This window comes from Ananas comosus, linkage group 3, assembly GCF_001540865.1.
Source record: "Ananas comosus cultivar F153 linkage group 3, ASM154086v1, whole genome shotgun sequence".
NCBI lineage: Eukaryota > Viridiplantae > Streptophyta > Magnoliopsida > Poales > Bromeliaceae > Ananas > Ananas comosus.
Window position 1 is genome coordinate 9,972,998 of NC_033623.1, and position 23,785 is coordinate 9,996,782.

The 23,785-nt window shown below is 34.7% G+C and overlaps 1 protein-coding gene across 2 annotated transcripts; it reads left to right on the plus strand.

Moving 5' to 3' along the window:
* Positions 246–23,207, plus strand: LOC109707530 (protein CTR9 homolog). Of its 2 annotated transcripts, XM_020228850.1 has the most exons (24): positions 246–590; positions 2,081–2,147; positions 2,344–2,550; positions 6,171–6,271; positions 7,997–8,080; positions 8,173–8,289; positions 8,383–8,446; positions 8,553–8,767; positions 9,436–9,520; positions 10,133–10,233; positions 10,378–10,470; positions 10,943–11,011; positions 11,149–11,241; positions 11,430–11,696; positions 12,653–12,733; positions 12,812–12,970; positions 14,435–14,530; positions 15,084–15,185; positions 15,582–15,689; positions 15,855–16,079; positions 16,409–16,675; positions 17,218–17,289; positions 21,617–21,922; positions 22,579–23,207. In XM_020228850.1, exons 1-24 carry the CDS (start codon positions 450–452, stop codon positions 22,762–22,764), a joined length of 3,306 nt encoding a protein of 1,101 aa, XP_020084439.1. In that variant the 5' UTR covers positions 246–449; the 3' UTR covers positions 22,765–23,207. The 2 variants fall into 2 exon arrangements, with proteins under 2 accessions (XP_020084439.1, XP_020084440.1); XM_020228851.1 differs by lacking the exons at positions 12,653–12,733; positions 12,812–12,970.

The following is a 23,785-nucleotide window of genomic DNA, read 5'->3' on the forward strand; positions in this document are numbered from 1 at the left end:
ATAATTTGCTATTTTCTCTCTCTTCTTTTATAAAAATAGTAAAGAATTTTTTAAATGAGACATTCTATTTATACATTTTCAAAGAGTGTGTACATTTTACACTCTCCATTCTAAAATTTTATAAAAATTGTAATAATTTTTATGTAAAAATAAAAAAAATACTAATTAAATATGATAAGTAAAGAATTAATGGTTTTTAATGAAGTGAGAGTAATATGTACCAATAGCGTTGCGCTTGGTACATCTCACTTTGTGGACGCCAATAGCATCGCTCTTTCCGAACATACTCACTCTTCTTGCCAAAATATATTTTTCCCCAGCAAAAACGCCGAGGCCAAGAACCCCAAAGGGTGCTCGGGAAAGGGGGCCAAGCGCCAGAACCCTAGCGTCGGGGTTCCGCGAGCTCCGAAACTAGGGTTTCGTTAGGGTTTGGAGCTCGGAGGAAGACGATGGCGAGCGTGTACATACCGGTGCAGAACTCGGAGGAGGAGGTGCGGGTGGCGCTCGACCAGCTCCCCCGCGACGCCACAGACATCCTCGACATTCTCAAGGCGGAGCAAGCGCCGCTTCATCTCTGGCTCATCATTGCTGTAATCCTTCCCCCTCGCTAGATCTCTCTCGTAATCTCTGTTTTAGTTTAGTGCTAAAAAATTAGGTTTAGGTTTAGGGTTTGGAGGATCAAGAACTCATTTGTTTGTGGATTCTTTGGTTATATCAATGAAGGATGGATAGAATCAATGCATGTTGGACACAGTTTTTTTTTTTTAAATTAAATTTCATGAAAATTAGATTTTTCGAGTATTCTAACATATCTAATGGCTATAAAAATGGCTCGGGTATCATATCTTGCACAATTTGGTAAGGATAGAGTCATGCAAATTTCAATAACTGAAAAAAAAAAATTTCACATATGTTATGAAATTGTATGCATGAAAACCAACTAAAGTCATAATTGAGTAAAAGTATATAGGAAATTATCATGGATAAATTCACTAGATCTAAAATGATAAAGAAACTTGGGAAAAATCTTTTTTTTGTATTTTCCTTAGCAAAAGTTGATCTTATTATGTAATGGAACTTGCTAATTGCTCCGATTGTTACTAGATTACAAGATCTACTTATTTAAAGTATGGAAAAGCCTTTCAAAAACTTCCATCTAAAAGAAACTTAAAAATACCCACAAAAAGCCTATAAAAAATATTATTCTGTTGATGTGGTGTTTGTACGACCCTGTGACACATGAAGGCATGACCTCAGCATGGTATGGCTTGGGTGGCATGGGAGCAGTGTGGGCAATCCTCGGTGCTAGGTTTTTCCCTGCTAATTAGGGTCAGGAGGATCAATAACTCATTTTTTGTGACTTCTTGGTTATATTCAATGATTAGTGAAACCAATATATGGTAGGTTTTGCCCTACCACTGCTTAAGATAGTTTAATGCTTTGTGTAATTTGTCCCCTGTCAGTAGCTCTTGGCATAGTAAGTGTCTATATGACTCTGCTTCTGCTTCTTAAATCAACAATTGCCTTCAAAAAAGGAGAAATTCTTCTATGTATTGTATTCCATGTATACTAGCACCCAATCAGGTATTGCCATTTTGTATAAATGTGCATGAACAAAATTTTTTGTAACATCTTTACAATTTAAAGTTCCCATTATCCATAGTAGTTTTTCTATTTTTGTTGAAATTCAAAATAGGGTGATTCAACGTATTAGTTTGATTAGAAGTTGTTTGTTTGCAACTTCTTGGTTACATTTCTGAGGATTAATAAAACCAATAGCAGCCCCTTCATACATCTTTCTATATGCTTGGTTTTGCGTGCGCTGCAACTGCTTAACAACAGCTTAATCTTTGTTTAATTTGTGTCCCATCTGGAAGTCTTGGTTTGGTGAGTAAGTTGTGGTGGGGCGTGGAAGCTACTATTTAATTATCTGGTGGGTGTGACAATAAGCTTTTCCTTTGAAGTTCATTGGAGAAATTGTTTTCTTTCTTGACTAAGTTGAATATGATTACTGTCTTTTGAATTGTATATTGCTTTGCACACGTTGTCTTATTTGCACTCTGTGTTGTTGTTTGTTCAGAGAGAATACTTCAAGCAAGGAAAGACAGAACAATTTCAGCAGATCTTGGAGGAAGGGTCAAGCCCAGGTTTTTTTAAACTCTTTTTTTTTTTATAATAATTGGTAGATATTTTGATAATGGCATGCATTTAATGTATTGGCTTTATGTAGTTTAGAAAAGTATTGTATATTCTCATTTCTTTACACTGATTTTCTTTACTGGTCAAAGTGAATCAACTGATGAAATTATCTGTAATTGAGTGAGTTCTTTGTTTGAGCTGCAGAAATTGATGAGTACTATGCTGATGTCAAGTATGAGCGAATCGCTATCCTAAATGCTTTGGGAGCCTACTACACTTACTTGGGAAAGATTGACACTTACTTGGGAAAGATTGATCCGAATCAAAACAAGAATTTCACTTCGGCAATTCAGTACTACAATAGAGCTTCAAGAATTGATCCCCTCGAGCCTTCTACTTGGATCGGAAAAGGTTTTTCTCTTCATAAACATTGTTGTTCTTGAGTCTCTTGTTTGTGACTATGGTCTTTTGGAATTCTTATTTGGAAAATATGTTTTGTTAGACTAGTTGATTTTTCCAAAATCAGTGACTCTTATCAAAGAGCAAGCATATATAACAGTGTTTGAAAAGGCGCGAGGCGCAAGACTTTTCTGGAGCCTAGGCGCGAGGCGCAGTGCGAGGCGTGCGCCTTAAGAAGGCGAGGCACACATTTACTGAGTATAGTTTAATTTGATGTTCTACATTGAAAACCCCAAAATAACCATAAAAAAGTAAAGAAAACACATTCATATAGTTTAATTTAATGTTCTTGCTGACGCTGCCATAGTTTTCGCTGCTGCTGCTGCTTCTTGTTTTCCTATCACCGTTGCTGCTAGTTGCTTGTTTTGGGCACCGCTGGTTTGCTGTCGTTGTTTCCTATTGCTAGCACAGCTACTGTTGGATGCTCGACAGGGAGAGGATGTGGGAGAACGAGAGACGGAGAGAACGGGGCGAGCTGTTGATTTTTTTAGGGATTTTTTGGGTTTCTTTCAAGATTTTTTAAGTATCTTATCCGGTTTAAAGTATAAGATGCAAATTCAAAACCCGACAATTCAAAAACTTGAATTTTTTGGATTTCTTTTAATATTTTTAAATATCTTATTGGGTTAAAGTATAATATGCAAATTCAAAACCCGATAACTTGAATAAAAAATCCTTGAAAACTTAAATATTGCGAGGCGCGCGCCTCAGGCAAGGCGCGAGGCGCGCCTAAGGCACGCCCCTTAGCAATAGCGCTGCGCCTTGCTATTGTTGAGGCGCTGAGGCGTGCGCCTAGGCACCGAGCGCGCGCCTCAGGTGCGCCTTTTCAAACAATGATATATAATAATTAATACCATGGAAATAGCAAATCATTTCTTCAATTTGTAATATCCTTTTGTGTTTTTATGTCAGTCAATGTAGTTTTTGTTGAATGCTGCCACGCCACAAAATTAATTCCTATGGCTGCAATTTCTTTTTTTTTTTTTTTTTATGGTTCTGATGGTCATGGACTTTTTTCCGGCAATGAGGAAAGCTACATCTTTAGTTCGACTAACAAAATGGTCCTTGTTGTGCCACTGGCATGGCACGCGCCATTGGCATGGCGCATACCACTGGCGCAGGGTGTGCCAGTGTCGGCATGCTGCCCATGCTAGTGGGATGCCACTGGTATATTGGCACGCATTGGTACATTTTTTTAAATCAAGTTTCATAATAAATGAGCTTTTTAGATTGTTTTTGTATCTTTAATATCTACAAAAATGGCTCAAGTGATATATCTCGCACAATTTAGTAAAAATAGAGTCATAAAATCTTAATAACTAAACAAAATCGTTTTATATATTATGAAAATATATGCATGAAAGAAAAACTAAAGTCACAAGTAGAAATTTATAGAAAACACTACATAGGCAAATTCACTACATCTAAAATGATAAAAAAAATTGGGGAAGTCTTTTTTGTATTTTTTTCACCAAGAGGGTGTTTGGTTTACTGTAAAATTTGCCCGAAAATGGTTTTCGGCTTGAAAATGATTTTTGGCTCATTTGGTTCATCGTAAAACCTTTTCCGCTGTGGAAGACGGTGTTTTCATTTTCCTCTAGAAACAAGCGAAGAATGAAAACTATCAACTTTGGTGGAGAGGAATGTGTGGTGCATGAGGTCCACACACGAATAATTCGCGTGGACCATAATGGAATGTTTAAAACTTGTAGACCAGGCTCACTAATGCTCCTAATATGGTGGCTAATATGTAATGGGCCCCAGTAATATTTCACTTTTCTAATTTATACTATTTATTTAATTATTTTAGTATTTATTAAATCTTCATATAAATTAAATTATATGACATATTTTACTATAAATATAACATATAATATATATAATATGTAGAATTAAATTAGTTTTTGTAGAATAATATATTTTAACATAAAATGCATGATAGAAGGTGAATATGTCTTTATTTTTCAAATAATAAAATGATATATTAAGAAAATTGTTAAATAAAATTTGAATTCCCTTTCCTTCCAACCAAACAAGCAAGGTCTTACCACCGAAAACTCTTTTCCTTTGAAAATAGATTTCCACAGCTTCATGTAGAACCAAACACCCCCTAAAAGACGATCTCATATGCAATTGAACTCATTAATTGCAACAAATGTTGGTGGAAAATCTTTCTAAAACTGTTCACCTTAAAAAACTCCAAAAAAGACCTGTAAAAAGTGAAAACTCAGAAGAATGATTGTGTTGATACGGTGTCGGCTTGCCCTTGTGCCATGTGCTGGCACAGCTTCGGCACATTATGGCACAGGCGGCATGGGCGGCAAGGGCAATCCTTGATTGGTTTTGTAATCTCTTTTGTACTTCTCTCATGTCATTTGGAGAAGAAGGGGATACTCCTTGATAAGTTAGGGTAAAGTCTAAATTGATAAAAATAATGGAGACCTTTGTGTGAAATACATTACGGAACTCAAGAATATTTACTCCGTAAGTGAATGAGGATGGCTTTGAAAGAGATAGCAATAAGCTGATTAAGAGGAACGTGATACATTCTACAAAGGTACTGCAGAAATAAGTTGAGAAATGTGATATTTGGAGAGGGGTGTTGTTAGACTCGGAGATTCTAAAGGTTGGCTTTGAAGTTCTAGTGGGGAATGGTAAAATCACTCTATTTTGGAGTGATAATTGGATAGGTTTGTGCTCATTGGCTCTGGCATATCATAGACATTTTGAACTAGCAATTAATACTAATGCATTAGTTTAAGACTATAGAATTAGAGTCAACAATGCAGTATAGAAATCTAAATTCAAGAGAAGACTAATAGGGGATTATTTGAATAATTATTATTATTTGTTATTTGTTATGATTATTGTACTGTGTCAACAAAAACCGAAAAGAAGATGAAAGATGCTAACGCCTGGGTAAAGAACATTGCTATCAAAAATCCTGCCTCTATGATATTATTCAAAATCATGTGCAAAATGGTAGATAAGTTACAAACTTGTATTATTGATAAAAAAACCTAATCCAATTTCAAGCTGATATTATCCTAAGAGAAATCTTATCTATATATGCTTCAATTTTAATCAGCCATACTTTCTTCTAATAATCTCATCTCCATCTGACCAAAACGATGCAAGAATGCCACATATGTAATTTCCTTAATGAGAAGGTTGAGTTAATATCAATCTAACACGGTAAGACTCGTAAGAGAGAGTTTTTCATGGCATCGGTTGAATACTTGTGAACTCTTTGCGCATGAATGATTAAGAACACTGAAACTTGGATGAATGGACTAAGAAGAAAGTCAACTAGGGTTCCATTTCAAGGGCTAGCCTTTGGTTTTTGTGCTGTGCTTATTAATATTTATTGTTTGATATCTGGTGCTTTAACATCAATTGTTTTAATGTAAATGACTTACAGGCCAATGTTATTCTGCTTTGGATAAGCTTTACATGAAGATTCCTAATTTGATGTTTTGTTAATGCCTTCTTATTTTTAATCACATTATGTGGTAAAGGTCAAAAGGCTTGGCCATTTATGATGTGGATAATCCATTAAACTTGTTCTTCAGGTCAGCTTTGTGTCGCCAAAGGTGAATATCAACAGGCATTCAATGCATTCAAAATTGTTTTGGACGATGACCCAAACAACGTTCCTGCTCTTCTTGGTCAGGTACCTTTCCTAGGAATGATATTTTTGATGCTTTGCTAAGCATAACATATTCGTATTGTATTGTGTATTTTTAATGCATCAGAGCCTTAATGCTATTTCTAAGGACATCAAAATCTTTCAAGACGAAGTAGCTGGTCTTTTATCGATATTCAATCGGTTGGCCAACATTTACAGTTAATAAGCATAATCACCAAGCTCTATCCCATCTATTTTCTAGTAATAACATGACCGTACTATGTTTATCTTAGTTTTGTATTTGAATATGTGTAGTCAGCTTTTGCTCATTCCTTCTTATGGTATACATGTGATCTTGAATAGACGGCCTAATTTTCAGTTGTGACCTAGTTTTTGTGCTGTTGATAAAGATCATGGAAAACTGCCTTGCAAAACACTTCAGATGTAACTGTATTAGACCCAACAACGCTGGTTTTTCCATTTCTTTGCCAACTTTGCAACTGCACTTCAACAGTTGCATTTGAGTGTTGTAACCCTGCTGGTATTTTTTTTTCTTTCTTGCAGAGTAATTTGAGTTCTTTAAAATTATTTTTTAGGTAGTTCCTGTTGTGCTTATATTCAATTAGCATCTCTTGCTGAGTTACTGTAATATCAGAAAGATGCACAAGAAATTCTTGAACTGGTTATTGAACTCCAGATGTAAGTCATAAAGAAAATCAAGGGAAAGTAGGGGAAGGACACAGAAAGTGAAGTTTGTTTTATACACAACAAGAAGTTTATCTTCTGTTCAATCTTTCTATGCGATAATTTTTTTGTTTTCATTGTTGGTCATCCTTTCAATCTTGACTTGTGCTCACCCAACTTCATATTATCAATAAAAGCTTGGGTGATCATGATCACAAAGATTTTCTCTTCTTCCTCATTTCTCAACATATAAGTTTGTTACTGAGGCAAATTATGTAACAACTAATAGCAAATTATATAACAACTACTGGCCGGAAGGAGTTTGGTGAAGGGAAGAAAGGTAAAGGGAGGAACCTGCAAATTAATAATAGTTGATTACCAGTTTTCTAATATCATGTGGTTAAGTTGATAGTAAATGAAGTAACACAGAAAGTGGTTAGTGCCTTCACGTTGTCCTCTTCCCTTGTTCTGGTTTTGGAAAGAAAAACATTGTATTTCTTGTCACCAATATCAATGATTATTAGTCGATATTATTTACTTGTGGCATTACTAATCCAGTGCATATGCTTCTAGTTGTTTGTATTTCTCTTAACTTGTTTAAATTTCTGTCATCTACTTCTAAGTCCTTCATGCTTTTCTTGAGTCATAAAATTTCTGTGGTGTTTCTCGACAAGTATATCTTATATGCCTTAAACTCCCAAATGCTATAAAGGCGCTTGATTGTCCACATCCGACTACTAATATATATCATTTTAAGCGAAAATGTGCTTGATGAGGAATTCCTAAAAGTAATTCTCTTGATTCTCTTTTTTTCACAATTTGTTCTAGAAAGTTGCAATGCAATCTTTCCTCTGATGGAGTTTTGTGAGTTGAAAGGCCTTTTACCTGAAATTGTTTCATTATTGTTTTCTATTAATCTTTTGGTTCTCCTGAATGATTTAATTATGATTTTCTTATCTTAAGCCGAGCTCTTACACATAGTATAGGTGGCTGTGTCAATCCGTCTTTTTTTTGCCTACTCTTTTACTATATAGAATACAACAGTCTTCTTATATGTTTGCTGAGTTTCTTCTTTTATGGCTGCAGGCTTGTGTTCATTTCAATAAAGGGGAAAACGAAGATCAATATAAAAAAGCTCAGGAGTATAAGAACTCTCTAGAGTTTTATAAGGTTCAATAATATTCTTATTATTTTGAAGGATAAATCTTTAGTTAACAGAAAACGAGCACGATGCATCGTTAACTTATGTTTTAACTCGTCAGAGAGCACTGCGAGCATACCCTAATGGCCCTCCAGCTGTGAGGCTTGGTATTGGTTTCTGTCGTTACAGACTTGGCCAGTATGATAGAGCTCGACAGGCCTTTCAACGAGTTTTACAGGTAATTTTTAATACTGTGGTGTCAAATAAGTAATTTGCTGATATAATCCTAGATTATGCTAATATCCTTGTCCTTCATGATAAAATTGTACAGTTAGACCCAGAAAATGTTGAAGCTTTGGTGGCCCTTGCAGTCATGGATCTGCAAACAAATGAAGGTAATGTATTTACCAAATAAAGCCTTATATTCATTAATAACAAATATTTTCTGTCACAAAATCATCCATATGATGTCTTATTTTCTTTCATGTTACGTCTGTATAGCTGCTGGGATTCGTAGAGGAATGGAGAAAATGCAAAAAGCTTTTGAAATATATCCGTACTGTCCAATGGCATTGAACCATCTGGCAAATCACTTCTTTTTCACTGGTCAGCATTTTCTGGTAGAGCAGTTGACTGAAACTGCTCTGGCTGTGAGCAATAATCCTATAATGAAAGCACATTCTTACTACAACTTGGCCAGATCATACCACAGCAAGGTAAAACACAGTTATTATTTTATGACAGGAACCGTAAATTGTGTATTTTAACATTGGTTTTGATGTCATGCTCTTCAACTGTGTTTCTTTATCTTAGGGCCTGCTTGGCCTTTTTTGGAGCTTATGCAGATGTGCTGTTTACATATGAATCACCAAGTAGCTTATTGCCTGCTGCTTTTGGGCCTTCAGAATTTCGAGCCCATTTAGACCTGCTGTAGGTTGTGGTATTGTTTTAGGTTGTGGTATTGTTTGATGAAGTGCTACTTGAGAAATCTTATTAGGATTTAGGATAAGCTCTAGTTTAAAATCCCCTCAGCAGCTTCCTTTTGCAGCAGAATTAGAAGCTCCATATTGAGCTTCTGGTTTTGTGCCCTAAAATCCAATTTCTGCTTCCTGCTACAGCAGAAGGTTCTGTCTTTTCTGCTTGCCCGGCACTCTATTATAGGTAATTGCACTTGAAAGCGGAAGCAAAAGCAAGCCCTAACGGGTCTAGCCACTGATTTTAGCTTTCCACCATGGTAAAAATCTTCACACTTGTTAGTAAACTACCTGATTTTAGAAGCTTCTGCTTTTCAAAGTAGAAAAGCTGCTCTAGAAGCCTGGCAAGACAAGTGCTTAAAATTCTTTTTGCATTCTGATTACACTCTTTCTTAAAATTGCAAATGTAGAGGGATTTTGAGAAGGCTGGTCGATACTACATGGCATCTGTCAATGAAATCAGTAAACCACAAGACTTTGTTTTGCCTTATTATGGTGAGTGATTATGTAATTTCTTTGCAGTATTTTGACAAAGTAGATACAAAGTCATTTTGCATCATCTTTTACTTGCGCTTTTAGTTTTGCTTTAATAGTTTGGATTGTTCTTCCGAAGTAGAAAGCGGGTATTTGACCTGAGTGTTGTTGCCAATGAGATGGCTAAATATTGCTTTTGTTTAATGTACTTCTTTTTATGTAGTGATGTATTTCTGTAGTTGTACACCATGCAAAGAAAGTGGATTTGCCATGACTTATTTAGATTGTTCTATAGAATTGTATCGTAAAGATTTGTACTAGATACAATTGAATGATTGTCACAAAGGAAATGGAGTTTGAATTATCAACCAGTATTACTTCTAGCATATTTCTTTATTTAACTACATGACTTATGTATGGAGATTCAATTGTAGTTTACATTAATACTTTTCTTCTTGGATGTACAGCAGTATGCTAAATTGAGAAAAACAAGAAGAGCGTTTTAAAAGTTTTTTAGTAGTGACAATGAAGTCGGCCACTCAAGCTGACACAGCAAGTAGCATAATGGAATATAATACTAATTGGCCTTTTGTATTATCATATTGATGAATGATATGCTATCTTTTGGAGAAGGGTTGGGACAAGTCCAATTGAAGTTACGAGATTTCAGAAGTGCACTGTCAAGCTTTGAAAAAGTATTGGAGGTACACCCAGAAAATTGCGAAAGCCTGAAGGTGGGTTAGTTAAAAAGTATACCTAGTTGAAGAATATGCCCAACTCCTGAGTTCCGATTGCTTTTTTTGGTTATTTATTTTCCCCTCTTCGAACTGATATAGGCAATGCATGTAATTAGCCTTTTTTCCCCCCCTTCTTTAAAGGCTGTAGGACACATATATTCTCAGCTTGGTCAGATGGACAAGGCCATAGAAACTTTTAGGAAAGCTGCACGAATTGACCCAAAAGATTCTCAGGTAAAATCTTTAATTTTGTTTTGTTTTGTTTTTCTTTTTCAATTTTTTTGTGTAAGTACAATCTTTGCATGACGGTTTTCAAGATTTAATTCAATGTTCATTTCTCTCATTATAGATCTTGGAATTTTTGGTCTCGCTGTAGAATTTGTTATCCCATCGTTCAATACTCGCTCCGTATAAGCAAGGAGAAATAAATAATAATATAGAAAATGAGAGAGAAATATTTATTAGAGAAATACAAATAATTGATATTCTAGGGTAGATTGGAATTTAGGGAAGCTTAAATTTGTAAAAATTCACTCTCTTTGAGCATATTGGTTCTATAATATATTCTTGGAATTCATCACTTGCTATTATAACACTTTAACTATCATACATAAAGAATCACCCTTGGAGCAAATCACAGTACATGATTTTATAATGTTGAATGTCTTCATTGATGGATATTTTATGTTATCACAACTTGATGTAGGCATTTTTGGAGCTTGGTGAACTGCTTATATCATCTGATGCAAGTGCTGCTTTGGATGCTTTGAAAACTGTATGTTTTGCTAAACTATAATATCTGATGATGTAGTCCTACAGGGAGAATCGACAACATTATATTTCTTTATTGGGTTCTGCCAACTGAAAATCTATTTTCTTACTGTAACTGATAAGTTCAACATCATATAACAGGCATACAATCTTATTAAGAAGGGAGGTGAAGACGTCCCCATAGAGTTGCTGAACAATATAGGTGTTCTCTACTTTGAGAAGGGTGATTTTGAGGTTTGTAAAGAGTTTATTATAGCTTACTGAATTCTTTATTAAGAAAATAACTTCCTTAATAATGAAGTAGAGTTTATTATTTGGTTTATTTGATTCTCTTTTGTTCAAGGGCAAAATTTCTCTTATCCATTATTATCTACTAATAATATAGCTAAGATTTAATTAACTTGGCAATTTTGCTCTTTCAGGTAGCTGAGCAGACCTTTAAGGAGGCGTTAGGGGAAGGAATTTGGCTTTCTATCTTGAATGGGAAAATAGATACTTCAAAAGTAGATTCTACTCTCTACTCTGTGCAGTATAGAGACTTAAGCCTATTCCAACAGCTCGAAGAAGATGGTATAACATTGGAACTGCCTTGGGATAAAGTCACTTCACTTTTTAATTATGCTAGATTACTGGAACAGCTACATGACTCAGAAAAAGCAAGCCTTTTCTACCGCCTTATTTTATTTAAGGTGTATTTCTTTTCTCTGTCTCTATGCAGTGCATGTGTCCAGGCATTGTTGTCTTTTAGAAGCAAGGTTTTAACTGCGCCGGCCATGCCTACTATGCATGCTGGCTGTGGCCACTGTGCACGATATGACCGCCAAGCCAATGGCATGGCTTAACATCCTCTTATGTTTGAAACTAGCGAGTCGTTATCTTAATAAAGTGCAAAAGATTTTATAAAGATATATAATAAATAATTAGAATATATTAGTGGCAAAGAAAATAAATATTTCATGTTATAGTGTGTCGGCACATAGTTACTTCTGTGACTAACACACATTGGCATGGCTCACATTATGCCATACCATGCAAGTTCTCAGCACGACCCCATGTCACGACACTTGAATCTTTGTTTAGAAGTATTATTATTTAGGCTTCGAGTCTGACCTGGTTTTATTTTTATCACTAAAATTCCAGTTATAACAATTTAGCCCTTGAGATTTGACATCGATTTCAATTTCATCCTCAAAGTTCCCCTTTTTCACCTTGAAGTTTGATCTTGGTTTCAGTTTTGTTCCTAAAGTTTGATCTTTGTTTCAATTCCATCCTCAAGGTCTCCAAATAAAAAAAAGGAGAGGAAAGGTTTAATGATGTTGCTAATGTGCACTCTTTTTTTTAGACAATTGATTAAAGAAGTGATTTAATGGGTAGTTGTTACATGGGACGAACTCAAGTGCTGCATTGTTATAACTGTAGCTACGAGTATGAATTTAAAATCTGCGTAAACTTTAGGGCTAGCCAGATTGTAAATTTTAGTAACTTAGAAAAAAATATTTTTGTATCCAGTGCTTCATATATTTTAGTAGAGACAGCAGTGGCAAAGAGGGGATCCAAACAGTTTTATTTATTTATTTATTTTTTCTGAGTGGGGTTATTTATTCTAAAATATATTTCACTCTTACATGTATTATTTTGTGTTCAGTATCCCGACTATATTGATGCCTATCTGAGGCTTGCTGCTATGGCAAAAGCACAGAACAATATTCAATTGAGCATAGAATTGGTATGCCAATATATACAAACCATATATTCATTCCTTTGTATATTTTTGAAATCTAATTGATTCTCTTACTTGTCGTAGATAGGTGATGCCTTGAAAGTAGATGATAAATGCCCCAATGCATTGTCTATGCTTGGTAGTCTTGAACTTAATGATGATGACTGGCTTAAGGCAAAAGAGAGTTTCCGTGCTGCCAAAGATGCGACTGATGGAAAAGATTCATATGCCACTCTTGCATTGGTATTTTACTATTCTGATCGTCGACGCCCCTGTTAACTACATATTTATATTGGTGTCTAATGCTTCACTTTTAAAATGCTAGATGTGATAACAATGTGTTGAGCAAGGATTTAAGAGCCGTTGCACGGGGTCGTGCCGGAAACTTGTTGGCATGGAACGGCATGGTGCGTGCCGGACTGTGTCGACGAGCGCCGGTCACAAAAAATATATGTGTGCTGACACGTAATGCCCACAAAATATGCCAATTATTTATTATGCATTTTTATCAAATTTTTCGAATTTTATTGAGAAAATTACTTACTAATTTCAAGAATAGAGGGTTTTGAGTTGGGGCCATCNATTTTGGTGTCTAATGCTTCACTTTTAAAATGCTAGATGTGATAACAATGTGTTGAGCAAGGATTTAAGTGCCGTTGCACGGGGTCATGCCGGAAACTTGTTGGCATGGAACGGCATGGTGCGTGCCGGACTGTGTCGATGAGCGCCGGTCACAAAAAATATATGTGTGCCGACACGTAATGCCATGAGAAATATTTATATTTTTTAGCCACAAAATATGCGAATTATTTATTATGCATTTTTATCAAATTTTTCGAATTTTATTGAGAAAATTACTTACTAATTTCAAGAATAGAGGGTTTTGAGTTGGGGCCATCGGCACGGGGGCACGGTGCGTGCCGGACCGTATCGATGAGTGCCAGTTACAAAAAATATATGTGTGCCGACACGTAATGCCATGAAATATCTATGGTTTTTAGCAACAAAAATTGCCAATTATTTATTATGCATTTTTATCAAATTTTTCGAATTTTATTGGGAAAATTACTTACTAATTTCAAGAATGGAGGGTTTTGAGAGCACGGGGGCTATATCGTACCGATATCTTGCTGGCATGAGACGACACGGTAGATATAGCCCGTGCCGATGGGCACTTTAATCTTTGGTGTTGAGTTCAGCATATTGCAGAAATAGAAATTTCTGCTTTCTCAGGATAATTAACATTAGGGGATTTGGCATATGTGGCCCTGAAATAATCCTGCACATATGTATTTTTCATTGAGATGCTACTCGAAAATGCTGTTTCCTCTGTTTCTTTGGAGGGGCTTTTTTATTAGGCAGTGTAAGGAAGATAATATGCTTTTCCAGAAGATATATGCCAATTTTGAGTGCGCATGTGCGTGTGTAGACAGATCATTTGCAGGTGCATATCTGTAACTGTCTCCTATAAATAATTTGATGAACTTTGTGCTCACTGCAAGCCTGATCAATGTATCAATTAGATCGTGGACTCCTTCAGTTATATGTCTGTGCATTTCTTCTTGTCATTCTTCCATGATCCTCTGTTTCTGTTTCTCTTTTTTCAAAATTCTATTTGCTTAAATTATTCTTCAAAGAAGTCTATCTGATTTAATAATTCTTGGTTGAACTCCAGAAGTTAGTTGATTGTTTGTCTTAAATTTGTAGGGGAACTGGAACTACTTTGCAGCTCTACGGCCTGACAAAAAAGGTCAAAAATTGGAAGCTACACATCTGGAAAAAGCCAAAGAACTGTATACAAAAGTACGGTTTGTCTCAGTCGTACTTGCATCATGTCCTCACTTCAGATTGATTGCCTGCAAAACAATATAGTTTCATTGTTGTCTTATGGTTATTTAAAAACTTGGTTCCCTTCTTTCCTAGAATTATCTTCTTTTTTGGAATCCTTTTGCACTTCCTACAAAGCTTTTCTAGTTACATAAATGCAATGTTGTGGCCTAGTTATATTAAGGGAGATGACTCATTCAAAATTCATTCTCCATGATCATTAAATTTTTATTCTCTGCTGCTATTTTCAGCTGCAAGAGCACTTATAACTGGTTTTGAGATTTGCTATGATCCCTTTCCTGGAGTCTCAACAAATAAGTATTTTCAAGAAGACAAAATTATATTAGCCGTAGACTAATTCCTAAGCCTCTTCTAGAGCTGTGTTTTATATCTATAAGCTCCTACTACTACTAGGTCCCTTAGTCGTCTGGAATTACCTTTTTGCTGCACGTCATATAATCTTTTTAGAATTATTTTAGCTTTGAGGTTCATCTTCTTCAGCTTCTTTGAGCCTTTGAACACCATGCAGGTTCTGACAGAGCACCATGGAAATATGTATGCCGCCAATGGTGCGGGAATTGTGTTAGCCGAGAAAGGCCAGTTTGATGTTTCCAAGGACATATTTACACAGGTCAGCTTTGGCTATTTGTTGGTGGGGCTTCTTAATTTATATCCCTGCAAAATCACCTATTACAAATTTGGTTTCTTAATTTCTATCCCTCTTTAAATTTGGATTCTCGTATACAGCACTTGAAACTGCAGTTTCTTGCAATACTATCTTTATTTTAAATAAGTGGTTCATCCAATTCATTGTGCGAAGTTGGTTTTGTACTTTCTGCAAAGGGCATTTTTTCAATCGAAGGCCATACATATCAGAATCATGTTTTTCAAGTGTCGTGAAAATTCAGATTTTAGAGGGGTATGTAATTATCTGTGTGTAAATGGATATTCTTGCAGAAATATAAATTGTAAGTTTCTCTTCTCATTTTACTTGCTCGTCTAGAGACCGGTTCTGTTTTGAATACAGGTTCAAGAAGCTGCAGCAGGAAGCATTTTTGTTCAGATGCCTGATGTTTGGGTCAATTTAGCTCATATCTATTTTGCTCAAGGTCATTTTGCCTTGGCTGTTAAAATGGCAAGTTAATCACTTATAAGCTCTTTTTTTTCCCCCTCTTCTTTTCTTTTCCTAGTTTTTGCGCCTGAAAGTTCTTTTATTTGATTCATCTCCGGAGTTGAATACCTCTTTCAAGAATTTTTTTTTCTGATGCAACCTGTACTTTGGTGACATGCTCTTCTGCAGTATCAAAACTGCTTGAGAAAATTCTACTACAACACAGACACACAAATTCTTTTATATTTATCCCGGACTCATTATGAGGCTGAACAATGGCAAGACTGTAAAAAGACTCTACTAAGAGCCATCCATTTGGCACCATCGAATTATACACTCCGGTTTGATGCGGGTGTAGCAATGCAGAAGTTCTCAGCATCAACACTACAAAAGACAAAGAGGACTGCTGATGAGGTCAGTTAGTGCTACATGTTCATTATTTGCATCATTTTAGGCTCAAAGTTACATATTAGCTGTTCAGATTAATTTTATTTAGTTTTATTTTCTTCTGATAGAATTTTTAAACATCTAACTTCAAGTGTTAAATGTTCTTTTTCAATCTTGGTGTAATACTAGAGCATAAATTTTAATTTTGCGCAGCAGTGCTGCAGTTTATTTTGCGAGTTCGAGGACATTTGTGCTATTTTCTCCTGCTGTTACGATAAAATGCTCATTTTTTTTTCTTCTGTTCTTTTTGTTTGACTCTCTCTCTCTCTCTGTGATCATATATTTCCTAACTGTAGGTTCGATCAACAGTCACAGAATTGAAAAATGCTGTTCGCGTTTTTAGCCAGTTGTCTTCAGCTTCAGCTTACCACTCTCATGGGTTCGACGAAAAGAAAATTGAAACCCATGTGGAATACTGCAAGCATTTACTTGATGCTGCTAAGGTCCATTGTGAGGCAGCTGAGCGCGAGGAACAGCAGAATCGGCAGAGGTTGGAACTTGCACGCCAGGTATCCTTGGCAGAGGAAGCTCGCCGCAAGGCTGAAGAACAGAGGAAATTTCAGGTAATTGCCATGGTTAATCACAATATTTGATGCATTTGTTGTTGAGATATTTACATATATCTCTGCAAAAACTTAACTCTTCAAATATACTCTTTTTTTAAAAACAAAGCTTCTTCCTTACAAGTGCATACCCTATGAACAAACTTTTACATGTACGAAATTAACTTCCGTGATGATCCCCAAACTTAAGCTATTATATGGGGTGATATATAGATTGATGATTTTAGCAGAATTATGATTGAGATATTTACATATGCATCCCTGCAGAATCATCCGAGTTTCTGTATATTCTGAAAGTTCACACTTTCAAAAATTGCCTGTTTTTAAGTACTTTTTTCTTATGTAAAACTACCTTCTGTGAATTGCATGTCCCAAAATAATGATAAGGGTTTTTTTTTTTCAGTAATGGAAATTCAAATTTTGCAAATGGTGAATTGTGCAAGTGTATATATGTGTATATATCTTTGTAATTGCATGCTGACATTCCTGGATTCTAGAATCAGACTGCACATCATCTGATAAAAATTTGTGTGTTGAAACAGTTGGAGAGGAGAAAGCAAGAGGATGAGCTAAAACAAGTCATGCAACAGGAAGAACACTTCGAGCGTATAAAGGTTAGAATTTCTGACCATGTTTATTTTTTCTCACTTGATTTGTTACCCTAAATGAGGCTTTATTGAAAAAATTTTATCGAAACTATTAAGGAAGTCAGGACATTAGATACAAGATCAAATTTTTACATTTATTGAACTTAGCAATTAGCATATGCAATTAAGCACTATTGCATGTGATGAATGGTGGCGACGAGTTTCTTGTTTGCAGAATGTGTCTATAGATGAGTCTCACAATTTAAATGTCGCCTTATGTTTTTTGAGGAAATGCATTTTCTTCTTTGAATGTTGATTTTGACTCCTATAAGTATTTACCTAAATTCAGTTGCTCAGGCAATATTTAACTTATAATATATCATAAGAAGCCAAATGGGGTATACAACCTGCATTTGTTTAACTTTTGTAACAATTTATAACCTTCCGGATATTCTTTAATATGTAATAAGAAAACAAATGGAGCAGTTTTTGCATATTCAGAATTTATAACAATCCATTACTATAAGGGCGCATTTGGTTCGAGTTATTTAATATTACAGAGTATTTCGATATATCCAAATATCTTGGATTTCTAAATGAGATTACTACTGATGCTGCATTAGTGCGTTTGATTTAATGTAGTAATGTAATGTTGGATTGCAGTGTTTATAAGATTACTATATTTGGTTTAGCTATAAAAGATATCAGTATCTGAAATAAAGTAATAAGTCTAGTTCCAAAATTGCCCTTAGTATATTTGGCGAACCTTTTTTATTGTTTACAAATAATATTTTTTTTCTAAATTTTATTTTAAATAATTTAAGTTTTTAAATTTAAATTTTAAATTTGAACAAAATATAATTTAATTTTTATTTAAATATAAATATGAAATTTCTAAATTAAATCTAGAATTTAAATATAAATTTAATTTAAATTAAGAATTTAAAATAACAATTTGAATTTTAAAATTTTAAAATTTTAAATTTTTAATTTAAATTTAAAAGTTGAATGTTGAAATTTGAAATTTGAATTTAAGTTTTAAATTTAAATTAAAATTTGAAATTTTTTGAAAATTAAAATTCAAAATTTAAAAGTTGACAATTCAAAATTTTAAATTAAAATGTTTAAAATGACATATTGAAAGGGTTTCGGGAGTTGGAGGGGTAAATTTATAATTTTATATAACATGCAAGATTAGCCGCTTTCAGTAATCTAAGATACACACCCTCCCCCTTGGTAATATTTTCGGTATAATCTTACATCTTTTGTAATGCTGCAATATCGAACAGATTATATACCGGATGAATAAAACGCAGTAATCCTGGTAGGATTGTCTGTAATCCTGTCAGGATAACCCGAACCAAACGCACCCTAAGAGGGCAAATGGGGTTGATGTGTGCATATATGGAGAGAGATAGAAACTAGAATGCTATTGATATTAGGGGATAGTGTTTGCTATCTACTTTTTGTTATCATTATAAACATGCTCGTGCATCATGCGGGTACAAATCTAATGTTTAGTAAAAGAGTCGTTTTCTTACATATTTGATATTAGACGTAACATTTTCTTCATGTGTATTAAAAGAAATTATCATTTACTTCTGTGTGTAATAAAAGAAATACTTCCATGACAAGTAGCAACATTATATCTTTTTGTAACTAATTAGGATCATTAAGGATGAAACTAATTCTTTGACTACCTATTGACTTTTGATCTTCTTTATATCAGATTGAGATCCAGTTTATTGTGTTTTCAGTTTTTATGATCATTGATCAATCATCTATAAATAAAAAACCTGACACATATTGTGATATTTATTGTTCTTTATATGAGGAGATATGTTTCAAAACGGTTAAAAATGCAGGAGTGACCCTTAGCATTCAATTCCATAGGATGTAGGACTTTCTGGCTCATAAGCAGATAGCAGGTATGCAAATTGACAAGTACAGTATGATATAAAAGGAGTCATCTGAGATCATCCTTTTATTTTCCTTTTTCTTTAAACTGACTTGGACTAGCCCTATGGGCAAAGTGGAATCCAAGGAGATCTTCAAAACATCAGGCCTCAGCTCCCATCTGGAAAGAAAATGTTCTTTTTTATTTCCAAATTGTGTTTCCATACTTTATTTTGTTTTGAACAGATCATAATTAGTCGTCGAAAGCGTTATTTATGGAAGTGTATTGAATTTTGTGTTAGTCATGAATTTAATTTGATTGGGTTGATTTGGTCTTCTACTCCATATAAATGATATTTCATATTAAATAGTTTATTTTTTATGTGATTTAAAATAGAACAAAGATATATTTACTACAATTATTTTTCTTTTTTATATTTTGATAGTTTTTAGAGGATTAATATATGTATTATATGAATTGATATAGTTTAAAATATATGTAATACGTGTAGATGAAATTTTATAAATGCATAAGTTATTATGTACTTTCCATATACATACCTCAAGTTTGTTATTGTTTTGGGCATGCAATTATTGAATTGTGAAACTATGTATACATCAACAGATTCAGAAGTGGATTCCTTATTTTAGACTAATTAATTGCAGTATATTCCATAAATAGCTTTTGTTATTTATACCTTTAATTCAAAAATGCAACAAATATTGATGAATATTATTTTATGACTACTAATTCATACTTGCATATTAAAAATATCAAGCTGAGAAATTGAAAAAATTGTTAGATGGTGCACGTATATTTGAAGATTTGAAAATGAGTGAATGTTGCCAAGGCTCAAAGCTTCAGTTTATATTAATATAAAGAATTAAAATTATATTAAATTTATAACTAATAATTATTGTATATAAGCTATTATTGGACGATACTAATAAAATAGAAAAGATTAGGACTAAAGGAAGTTCCTTTTTATTGGTTTTTCCTTGAAAGTGGGAGCTAAAATTTAATGTTAACAACTGAACTATGGAAATAGGAAGGTGAGATGTTGGATTTCCAAGGATAGAGATCGAATAAACTAATTTTCTTAAATAAATATTGCTAAATTTATGAATAATCAAAATCTACAAAACTATAAATTGATAATTTCAAATTCATGTGTCGTTGGTGTCACTTGCTAGTATTCATTAGTTCTTCAGCAAAAGAGATCATCATTATTTAATATTTACGGAACATAACCTTGTTAAATCTATTATCTTCTTTCTCCTTCGGACCTATTCTTTAGCAATATACAAATTTGCCTTCTAGTTTTGAGTTCAAACATTTTTAGCTATCTTGATTCATTACACCATACATAAGAGTGGAGTTATTAGTAATCCTCATAGCAACGATTGTCGTGCCGCGGTGCCATTGGCATGGCAGAGTACTCTTGAACACTTAGGCATAAACCCTCTTTTATATGTCGGCACAGGTGGCGTGGGCATATTGCTACGGTAGGCATAGGAGAATGTGCTCACCATGTCCGACAATGCCAACCAGCACAGAAATCCTTGCCTAAGTAATTCCTTGTTGTGGCACTGGAACTGTGTTCGCATTAGGCTACTTTTTTTGGGTAAAAGCTAAGATATAAATGCCCATTGGCATGGTCTGTACCAATCGTTCGGCACGATACACGCCGTGTCGATGGCGTGGCACAAAACCCTCGTTTCTTTGAAATTAACATGTATTTACATTAATAAAGTGCTAAAGGTTTGATAATTTACACAATAGGCAATTAAGATACAATGGTGCTAAAGAAAATATATATTTCATGTCATAATTGTGTTAGCACACATGCATTTTTGTAAACAATACATATCAGCATGGCACAACACGACACGCACCATGCATGCATGCATGCTGGCAAGTGCTACGCATGATCACGTGCCACAGCACTTAAAATCCTTGGGTAAAATACTATATCAGCATAAGAGAAGTTGCTACAACAGTTTTTACGATGGTCTATTATGTAATCTTTCAGATTGGCTGTGCTTTTTGGTTTGTGTCTATTGTGTAACTAATGATATTTTTAGTAAAAAATATTTGTGAACTTTTCCCTTTTTTACCCTAATCTGCATAACCAAAAAAAAAAGCCATCAAGCATGGCCCACCTATGCTTTTCTTGGCGGAGTTTTTATTTTTTAATGTTTTTTTTTCAGTTACTGTCGATACAGTTTAGCAGCTGTTTTATTATCTTGTTCAATATGTTGCTTAAATTCCCATTCATGCTACCTTAATCTCTCAAAGAAAACTTCATTGTTTAATGCATAGGATTTAAGTTATTGTGGAAGAGAAAGAAAGATCGCGATGCTCCAAAAATGAGAAAACTGTTAAAAATTCATGCATATTGAAATATTTCTTTTTTTTTTAATAACTATTAATGTTTTTAATTTGTGTGGTCGTCAGGAACAATGGAAAACATCCAGCACCAATTTTGGGAGTAAACGTAAGGACAGGTTGAGGAATGAGGACGAAGAGGGTGGTGGAGAAAGGAAGAGAAGAAGAGGTGGTGGTAGCAGGAGGAGAAAGAAGGATAAGACAAGGGCCCGCTACGAGGAGGAGGAAGAAGCCGATTACATGGAGGATGAGCGTGAGGAACCAGACGAAGAAGATGCGAATAACATGGTGAATGATCAGGATGAAGAGGCGGAGAAAGCACAGGACCATCTTGCTGCTGCTGGCCTTGAAGATTCAGATGTTGAGGATGACATGGTAAATTGCACTTTCCTTAACTGTTTCTACTTTCAAGGGTCTCTATATATATAATGGTTGCATGAGTATATGTGTAAGTGTAAGTATCTCCCCTTTGTTCTTCCCCAGTTAACCATGCAGTGAGAGGCATTCTATATTGGGAGCACCGTTGGTGACTGTATGATCAGACCATGTCGAAACATTTTCTTTTCTATTGTCAGATTAGCATCTGTTAAATTCATCCAGTTATATTAAGGAACTTAGTTGACATTAGAGCAACAGTGAGGAAAAAAAAATATGATAGCTCTTGGTTTGGCAAAGAATCTTGCTTGAATTAGACATGTGAGGAACAGGAGGAGGAGAGGGAGCGGAGGCGACGTTGGGAATAGTGGGGTGGATGGTGTGGAGCTGGCGGAGGAGGCAATGTTGGGCTTCAATCTAAACCATCCATCTAAAAGATGGATGGTTAAAAACATTAGAAGCAAAAGGGCTGCTAAAAAGCACAGCAGGCCTATTCTGGTTTTTTTTTATTGTTAACCTTGTTTATTCATCAAAAATGGGTCTTATAGATTTTTTATTTTTTTTATATAATGTGAGCTAATAGTTGTTTTATATAAAATTATAGGATTGTGTACTTTGTTTCATATTTCCTCTTACTGTATTATAATCTTTTTCAGGGTGAGCCGTCGTCGGCAATTAATCGGAAGAGGCGGGCATGGTCAGAATCTGATGAAGAGGATGAGCCATCACAAAGACCGCTGGAGTCCAGCCCAGCAGGATATAAAGAAAACTCTGGTGAGAGTGACGAAGAAATGAGAGGAAAATCAGGTGGTAATGCTGATGTCGAGGAAGACGATGAGTAAGGCATGCTGGAAAGTGTAAAGTGTGAGCTAGTTCTTATTATGAGAGATTGCATAGAGATAGTCGCATAGAAATAAATTAAAGTGTTCTTTCTGTAGGAGTAGAAATAGAAAGATCCTGAATTAAGTGTAGGTTCTGAATCGGTAAGGTGATGCTGAAAAAATGTTGTAACCTTTATAGTACAAAACATGTATCAAAGTTCAGTAATTCTTTTGGGTGTCTTGTGTGATCATTTGACGCGGGCAGTGAAATTAACGAAGCAGATCTGATGCATCAAGCCTAGTCAAACCTATGCAATAGTATAAGTTTAGTGTATCTGTTCTGTCAACAACAAATTTTGCTATGTTAATATCGCTTCTGATCATCTACATCTAATTGTTTGTCGCATCATATGGAACCTGTATATACTAGATCTCCATATCAAATTGGGATGGTTACCAGTAAACGGCCGTTGTTGGCCCTCTTTTTTCTTTCATCTACTTTTTTCCTCTTTTTTTTTTTTTTCTTGTTTTTTTCCTTCTTCCATCTCAATTTCTTTTTCGACTTTCCGGGATTCAATCATTCTTATGACTTGGTCGGGACTGGTTGTTTGATTTGATGATTTCATAGGTCAGGATAAAGTCACATCCTCGATCCACTGGTGATCCGAATTTGTATTGGCCTCTGCATCCTGTATCAGACCGAAATAGAATTCTCGGTCGCTCCTACTAAGGTATGTTCTCTTCAACTCTGGGCGTATTGTTTTTATATTTGGAAATATTTGAAGTAAATTTTCCTGACAGAGTGGATGGATTATGGCAATGTTAATGGACTTGTTGATCTTGCTGTGCAGTATATGACTTTATTTACCACTGATTTTTTTTTTTTTTTTTTTTTTTTTTTTTTTTTTTTTCAACTTGGAAGTATTGTATTCTTTCATTGCTTTGAATAGTTGAAGTAGGTTTTCTGAAATGAGGATGGCTTATAGTAGTATGGTTGGAACTGCTAATTTTCGGAGAGACTGATGTTTGAACTCGACCTGCT

Bases quoted from the DNA above. Each gene is read 5' to 3' on its own strand.
- LOC109707530 (XM_020228850.1), top strand. From the start codon at position 450: ATGGCGAGCGTGTACATACCGGTGCAGAACTCGGAGGAGGAGGTGCGG. The intron at 9,521-10,132 runs GTGAGTGATTAT...CTTTTGGAGAAG, and splicing joins CTTTGTTTTGCCTTATTATG to GGTTGGGACAAGTCCAATTG. The intron at 10,234-10,377 runs GTGGGTTAGTTA...CCTTCTTTAAAG, and splicing joins AAAATTGCGAAAGCCTGAAG to GCTGTAGGACACATATATTC.